The following is a 7,804-nucleotide window of genomic DNA, read 5'->3' on the forward strand; positions in this document are numbered from 1 at the left end:
AAATCGCCGCTTTGCTATATCTAATTATTTTATAACTTCCTTTCTTGCCATTTATGAGTGCGGCATTGTCTAGGTAGGTGGTTGTAGGTTGCCGTTTACGAGCCGCGACCATTGCACGGAATTCCCGGCCAGCGCTCATTACTTCAAGAATCGCATCGGGGGAAAGTCCCAGGCGGCTGCAAGCCTAAGTCCCAGCCTACGCAAATAAGCTCGTGGATTTTTATGGCCCGTCCTCACCTCGGCCCAACCCGCCGGCGGCGGCTGTGGCGACGACCAACTCGCCAGGTACCTAGCCCAGCCCAGCATCCGTGCATTCCACCCATCGATCCACCCAGATCGCAGGCATTTCTTGGCAATCCCGATATTTATGAATGAATCCCTCGGACTGCGCCGAGTCGTGAATGAATCTGCTCCGCGGGCCACGATTTATGGCAGGTACTAAAACCACCTACTCCAGAGCACCTTTCTAATGCAGAGACCTGCCAGGGGCAACGTAACCAATGACCCAAGCGATGCATTCATTAGCGTTGCTAGGACAATGCCGATGGACTTGATCCAACTGATTTCCCTTTTGTTTTAAATGACAGGACAAAAGGCTTAGCGGTTTCCCGCCATCTCAAAAAAGTGTGATGAAGTGAAAGTATAGAGGAAATAAAGGTGAATATTCAAATGCCTTCACTTGAATTTAATCGCTGTCTAATTCTAAGTATATAAAATTTCTAATTATTATGGTTTCTATATTTTTATACCCCTGCAGGGTATTGTAATCTTACTCAGAAGCTTGTAACGTATGAAGGAGTCATTTCCGACCCTATAAATCATATATATTCTTGATCAGAATCAAAAGCTGAATCGATTTAGATATGTTTGGTCAAAATTTAATTTTTTCAATATTTTCGAAAAAGTAAAAATTTCATAAGGGGTTACATCATTAAAATTGTCAAAAATTGCAAAATTGTTGAATTTTTTCAAATTTTAAATTGAGTATGCAGATTTATTAACCTTTTAAAAACATACATAGGAATGCTTTCCGAACTGAAATTAATGCATTTTTATTGAAGTTATAAGATTTTTAAACTTTGAGTTGTCGAATAAATTATCATATAAAAATTTCTATAAATATTAATTTAAGGAATAAAAATATTTTAGGCTTAGCAATTATCGTGTTCCGATTCGATCCTATTACTTAATTGCAAGTTGCTAGGGTATTTGTACTTACTTTAATATGATTAAAAAAAAAAAAGATTAATAATAACTGATTTAAATTTGAACAAAAAAGCAGTAAAAATGTATTTATTTTACAAATATTTAGCTTGAGTTAATTTGCACCAATAGTTCTTCAATAATATTATCACATATATGTTCTCATTTAAAGTGAGATTATTTTCTACAATTAAAATGGGACATATATAAATATAGACTTAATATGGATTTTAAAATCTATCCATTTTACGAGATTATGAAAACGGTAGAAAATAATAACAATAAGTTAATATTAATGTGACAAGCAAGGACTTCAGAATTATGGCTTTAGAAAGCTACACCTAAGGAACTGTTTTTTAGTAAGGAATCAGACTTCCTAGACCAACAACTATAGGATATAACTTGTCATGTCTAATAAATAGAATCTACCTTATATACTCAAGTACATAACTACTTGTAAACATACCGAAAATTCATAAAGTTTTCATAAAAACCCCAACACTCCAAAGTACGATTTCCTGCATTTATAAAATGTAAATAGAACACAACCACGCATAATCCTGTGGCCATTCGCTTTATTCCTCCATTGTGCGTTGTATCTTGCGCCATTAATCTGGAGCCCGAATCGCGTCAGGGCAAACGCCCACCAAAGGCAGTAAACTTGGCCAGGAGCAGCATCGCAGTACCCCAAAAAAAGAAGATAAAACTAAGGCCAACTGTACCGCGACCATTCTACACGCTCAAACCTTTTGCGCCAGCCCTCGAGTGTCAAGCCCCCAGGCAATTGCTACAACTTCTGCTGCTCCTTTCTTGTGTATCCTTGTGTATCCCTTGGCCCACACTTTGCATACTCGGATGCGGATGGGGGGCAGGAGGCTGAAGGCTGAGGGGTGAATGCTGAAGGCAACCACCCTCGACAGAAGCACTTAATTCAATAATAAATTGCCACCGCAGCAGTGCCAGGATAACCAACCCACCGATAACCGAGTTACGAATTTAGCCCCGGGTATCTGTATCTGCCGGAGGACGAACTGAACCTGGTGGGGGGAAATGGAAAAGCCGGCCGGAGCCAGGCTAAGGCATGCCAAGCCCACTGCCAACAGCCCGGGAGGCGCTGAGGGTTTGTCGGTGGGTAAGCGTAAAATTCATAATCGTGAATGCTTCACTTAAAGTTGCGCCCAATTCGGCAGCCACAGCCACCCCGCAGGGATCGCCATTTCGAATAAATATAGTCGGGAATTGTACATAATGGTGGTGAAACTCGTAAACACTCGCAAAAATAAAGCTTCAGGAAGTCAGGGAATAAATGGTAAAGGATTTCTATGAGATTGCTTGGAAAGATTCTAAATATTTAGCTCTTTAATGTTATTTTTTTTGCCCATAGATAATGCCTATAATAAATGTTTGTCAGGATAAAAAGGGATTCGGAATTTATACAAAACCCTGATAGATATACCCAGAACTTTGTCAGGAAAGAAAGAATTCCTTACCATTTTTTTAAGAATAAAACGCTTAGTGACCTCTTCTTAAGAAATAGCTCATTATTAACACTTAAACTAAAATTTTACCTCGCAGGACCTTAAGGATATAGGATTTAATACCTTTACGTATAAGGTAATCAAGCTTTTTTGCTCGGTGTGTGAAAGCGAAAGTTACAAGGAAGCAAGGACTTCGATTTCGCTGGCAGTGAAAACTACGCAGGACTCTGCATATACACTGGAACACCCTTATGTACTTCCGTGTGTGTGTGTGCGTGAGCGTGGCCGCCATTGTTGGGCAAAGGAAAACCAACCCCGTGGCAAGTCCGTCTCGCTCGCACAGTGGCAGAGACAGACAACAAATCGATGAATGAAGCGACGAACCTCGGGTGCCTGCGAGTGTGTGTGTGTGTGGTGTGCGTGAGCGCAGGACGAGCGATTGTGCTAGTGTGTGCGTGAGTAGGTAGGCCGTTAGGTAGGCCTGCTCTGGAAATCCTCAAGAGAATCCCCTTAAATTGAGAGCCGCCGGGGCAGGAGAGCTCAGTTCGAGTCGAGATCTCGCATCGCACGCACAGCTCCGCTAACGAAAATCCAAAAAACAAAAACGAACGCAATTCGCAAGTGATTCCAAGTGTTCCAAGTGAAAGAGAGAGTCCACATCATCGCCATGTCCACGATTAACCTGCATCCCCCGCAAACCTACTCCCGCCTGTTCCGTCCCTGGGATACGCAACGCCAGACGCCCGCTCCGGCACCTAGGATGGTGAAGCAGGAGCCCGAGATTACCATCAAGACGGAGCTGCCCAGCAGCAGCTTTGGTCATGACAGTGACACCTCCTCATCGTCCTCGTCGAGCAGCAGCAGCAGCAGCTTGGACAGTCGCAGCCGGAGCAGCAGCTACGAGGATGGACTGAACCACAGCAGCTACACTCGCACCTCCACTCCCTTGCTGGATGCTGCGCCTCAGCCCATCTTTCCCCAGTCTGCCTCATTCTCCTCCGCCGCCGCCTGCCCCGTGTCCCAGCCTCCTCCGCAGATGCAGCACCAGGCTCCGTCCACCTCTCCGTTCATGCCGGCTGCCAGCGATCTGTATTATGCCGCCGCTGCCGCAGCAGCCGCTGCTGCTGTTAACACTCCCAGCGCCGCCGCCGCCGCCGCTGGTTTTGGCATGGATCCCTTTACATTGGGCTTGATGGAGCAGGAGTACGCCCGCGTCATGGCCGAAGATGCTCAGCTGAAGGCGCTCAATGCCCGTAAGCAGCGCCCCAAGAAGTTCAAGTGCCCTCACTGCGACGTGGCCTTCTCCAACAATGGCCAGCTCAAGGGACACATCCGCATCCATACCGGTAAGTTAACAGAAATCCTTCAAATCCAGTGACGTGTTGTACTTACACATCTCCTTTCTTCTCCAGGCGAACGCCCCTTCAAGTGCGATGTGGATACCTGCGGCAAGACCTTCACCCGCAACGAGGAGCTGACCCGCCATAAGCGCATCCACACCGGTCTGAGGCCTTATCCTTGCAGTGCCTGCGGCAAGAAGTTCGGGCGTCGTGACCACCTCAAGAAGCACATGAAGACGCATATGCCGCAGGAACGCCAGCTGGGACCGGCCATCTTTGTGCCCATGTATCCCTATCTGTATGGCTATTGAAGCCATCGGACTTGGAATCCTCGCCAGCTCCCCAGCGATCTGTGAAGCGCTTGCACGCTTTAAATACGCACGAACCTCGACGAAGACATAACCCAACAAATGCCGGCCAATAATTATACTCGATAGCCAATCCTGGACAGATCTACCTCAGCCGTACCTGGCGCACTCCGGCGCACGCACCCGACCAGCACTGGGAGGGACTGAGATACCGCGATACCCTCGACGATATATGCAAATATTGAGATATTTATTTTTTAACGCATATTTACACTGCCAGCTACGTGACTCAGGAATCCCGATCCCGCACATGTGTAAATACCTCCTCCTCAAGTGATCCTTTCTCATATGCTAAGCGATTAAGAGATTAAGCGATACCGCATCCGTGTATGTATACATACACACTCTATATATTAGGTCTAAGCCGATATATATTTTAATATTTTTATATGCAGAGCGCGGTTACTAGCAATATACGATTTATATCTAGCTTATAAACGATCGTAGTTAAATATTGAGAGTTTGCATTATACGATTTATGTTTACACCACCAAAAAATACACGAAAAAATCTAAACAAAAAAGAAACACCTAAGCAAATTTCTTTCTTTGAGTTGGTTTCTCCATTATGGGATTATGAATGGAACATCTGACATAGATGATGGTTCATAATACGAAATAATAGATATATACCTGGGAGTACATAATGAGCCGAAGCCATTTTGTTTGCATATTAATGACTTTCGACGGTCCTGTCACTTCCCGCTAACCAGATCATTTGCCAAATTGCTCGTCATGCCGGCAAATATCAAAGTAAAGTGGCATTCAAAGTCAAAGTCTGCAAATTGCATTTCCAAAAGGGTTAAAATACACAAGTCATTTTTGAGTGAAAAGTAGCCAAAAATGCCATTCATAAAAGTGCCAGGATAAGACAATAACCCTTGCAAAATCCAAATCATTTAAACGATTATTTCTCCCTTAATGCGTAAATCAAAACCAACTGGAGCAGCCATCAGAGCGAATTGATATCCTTTGGCAATAGTTTCCCACAGTCCCATACCGGGGCAATTGTCCACGTCGACTTGCCATTACTCACCTGACAGCCTTGCGTCATTCACAAGGACAATGGAGGTGGGCCAACCTCAGCAATGCCAGACACACAGGCTGCCAGGATTCGAGTATTTTTTTGGAATTTGTTATGCGAACAAGCGATCGATCCCTGGATCCATCGATCCCTGGTCACTATCAATGTGACTCCAGCTATTGATAGACAATGGATGCAATTTCTGAGGACGATTTCGGGAAAGGGAACTGTAGCAAAGCGGTGGGCAGTTGCCCGGTATCCGACGAGTTGCAACCAATTTCCAGGACAATGGCAAATACGGCCGCTTGATAGGGGCGTGCAGTTCTCACATTTACCTGTCGCCTACCTGCCTCTGCCTGGTCGTCCCCTACGGGCCTGGGAATATCTTTCCTATCTGCCAGACAGTGCGTCGTCGTCGTCGTCACAGGTGACACAATGATCTATAATGTATCCCTCCCATGCAACCAATTCAGGCCACTTGGTCAGGCACTCGAGACCCACGGACTGCAGTCCAATTCAAATACACATTTCTCAAAGTGATTGCACCTACATATATCCGTGCGTAATTGCTGGCAATTAATTAAAAACTCTTCTTTTATTTCGGTTTGATTGACAAAGGCCATACAGAGTGTATTCCCAATGATATATGCTTGTATGCCATATATATTTCATCATCTTTTGAGGATAGATGAAGTATCGGTTGGCAATAAGCTAAAGAATAAACACTTTTCTTTTCAATACACCAATTTATTACTGTGGGGAGAGAATCATCTGTTCTCGGCTTTAAGTAAATAAATTCCTTTATTTCAAATTAAGGATTAAAAAATGGTTTTAAAAAAGTTTCAAAGTGGAAACAATAGGGCTTAGAAAGCAGATTTTATCTGTCCGCACCTCTTGTGTCCTGTATCCTAATTATATTTTATAAGTTAGAATTTCATCAAATTTAAAGGGAAATTAAGAACGGATCACTTTTAAGTTAACAAAAATATGGAAATTAGTCAAATCTTTCCATTAAATATTGCTAAGAGTTACATCGTTAATATTGTTCTGGAAAAGTATAGAGCCTATATGTTATATTGTCCATGGTATCGTAGCTGTAACTTTTTCTTAACAATATTAAATTATAGCATTATTTTTTCTTACCATTACTTTTTTTTAAGTATGTGCTATAAATATAAAATGAGTACAAGAATATTCAACCAGATTTGTATCTTCAGAAAGCCAAAGTTTGAATATCCTTGCAGTTTCAATAGATCATAACTAAGCTAAAAATTTAGTAAAATCGATTCCGAAAGCCTTCCTGTTCTAGTTTTTGTTAGGTTAACAAATCTGCATACTCAATTTAAAATTTTATAAAATTAAATTTTTTCCCATTTTTGACAATTTTAATGATGTAGCCCCTTATAAAATTTTGAAATTTGGAAAAAATTTCAAAATTTTATTTTTTGACCGGACATAGCTAGATCGAATCAGCTGTTGATGCTGATCAAGAATATATATGATTTATAGGGTCGGAAATGACTTATTTACAAGTTACAAGCTTTAGATTAAAATTATAACACCCCGTGTATAATAAATAGATTTAATGTAATATAATAAAATTAATGTGTTTTCTGGGAATATATAGCAAAGAAATAATATAAAAGTAATCAGTAAAGTAATAATATAAGATGCTGAGGGTAAGAAAGATATTATTTTTTATTATAGTAAACTTCTGTTCTTTTTGTAGCTTGAAGTGAAAACCGAGAAAAAATCAAATAATAAAAATTAACAACATACAAACTGATAGTTTTGTAATACCTATATAACCTTAATTTAAATGATTGTTTTAAAATAAACCTTAAATCAAATAATTATAATAGATATTATAGATTAAATTTTCCCATCTTGACATAAATTATACCTCGGAATATAACTCAAAAAGCGATGTGACTCCTCCTTTAAGACCCCTTCGATCCAGTATAGCATCAAATTGGCAAATAATACGTTCGTTCACAGCCTCTGGGATCGATCAGTTCCCAGAAGTAATAATTGAAACCGAAGTAAGTATCAAAATTGCATTAAACTTGGCCGTATAAAGGGGCATTGTTTCGCAGACAATATCTGGCAATAGAAAGAAGTTACTTCCTAACAAGAAAGTAGTTTCGCAATCAATAACCCACTGACACCGTGGAACAATTGCCACGTAGGAGGCACTGGCCCATCAGCCATTCATGACCACAAAGAGGCCAAACAACAGTCATCGGGTGGTCCCCAGGAATTTCGCAACGAGATAATTGCCAGGACTCGACCAGGACCACTTTCTTGGCAGCAGCACCTCCGGAGGCCCACCCAGAGTGAGAAATTGAAATGTCTTTTGTGCCACTAATAGAGAAATATACGGGCCATAATT

At 41.7% G+C, this 7,804-nt stretch overlaps 1 protein-coding gene across 1 annotated transcript; it reads left to right on the plus strand.

Annotated features, from left to right (window-relative positions):
* The first annotated feature begins 1,886 nt into the window (after positions 1 to 1,886).
* hkb (zinc finger transcription factor huckebein) lies at positions 1,887 to 4,916 on the plus strand. Its single transcript, XM_020942878.2, has 2 exons — positions 1,887 to 4,027; positions 4,094 to 4,916. Exons 1-2 carry the CDS (start codon positions 3,349 to 3,351, stop codon positions 4,330 to 4,332), a joined length of 918 nt encoding a protein of 305 aa, XP_020798537.2. The 5' UTR covers positions 1,887 to 3,348; the 3' UTR covers positions 4,333 to 4,916.
* Positions 4,917 to 7,804: the final 2,888 nt, after the last annotated feature.

This window comes from Drosophila serrata, unplaced genomic scaffold (genome assembly GCF_035046125.1).
Source record: "Drosophila serrata isolate PLE 108 unplaced genomic scaffold, ASM3504612v1 contig_382, whole genome shotgun sequence".
Taxonomy (NCBI): Eukaryota; Metazoa; Arthropoda; class Insecta; order Diptera; family Drosophilidae; genus Drosophila; species Drosophila serrata.

Excerpts from the sequence above, each read along its gene's own strand:
- hkb (XM_020942878.2), top strand. The coding sequence starts at position 3,349 with ATGTCCACGATTAACCTGCATCCCCCGCAAACCTACTCCCGCCTGTTC. Across the intron at positions 4,028-4,093 it reads ACACATCCGCATCCATACCG|GCGAACGCCCCTTCAAGTGC; the intron begins GTAAGTTAACAG and ends TTTCTTCTCCAG.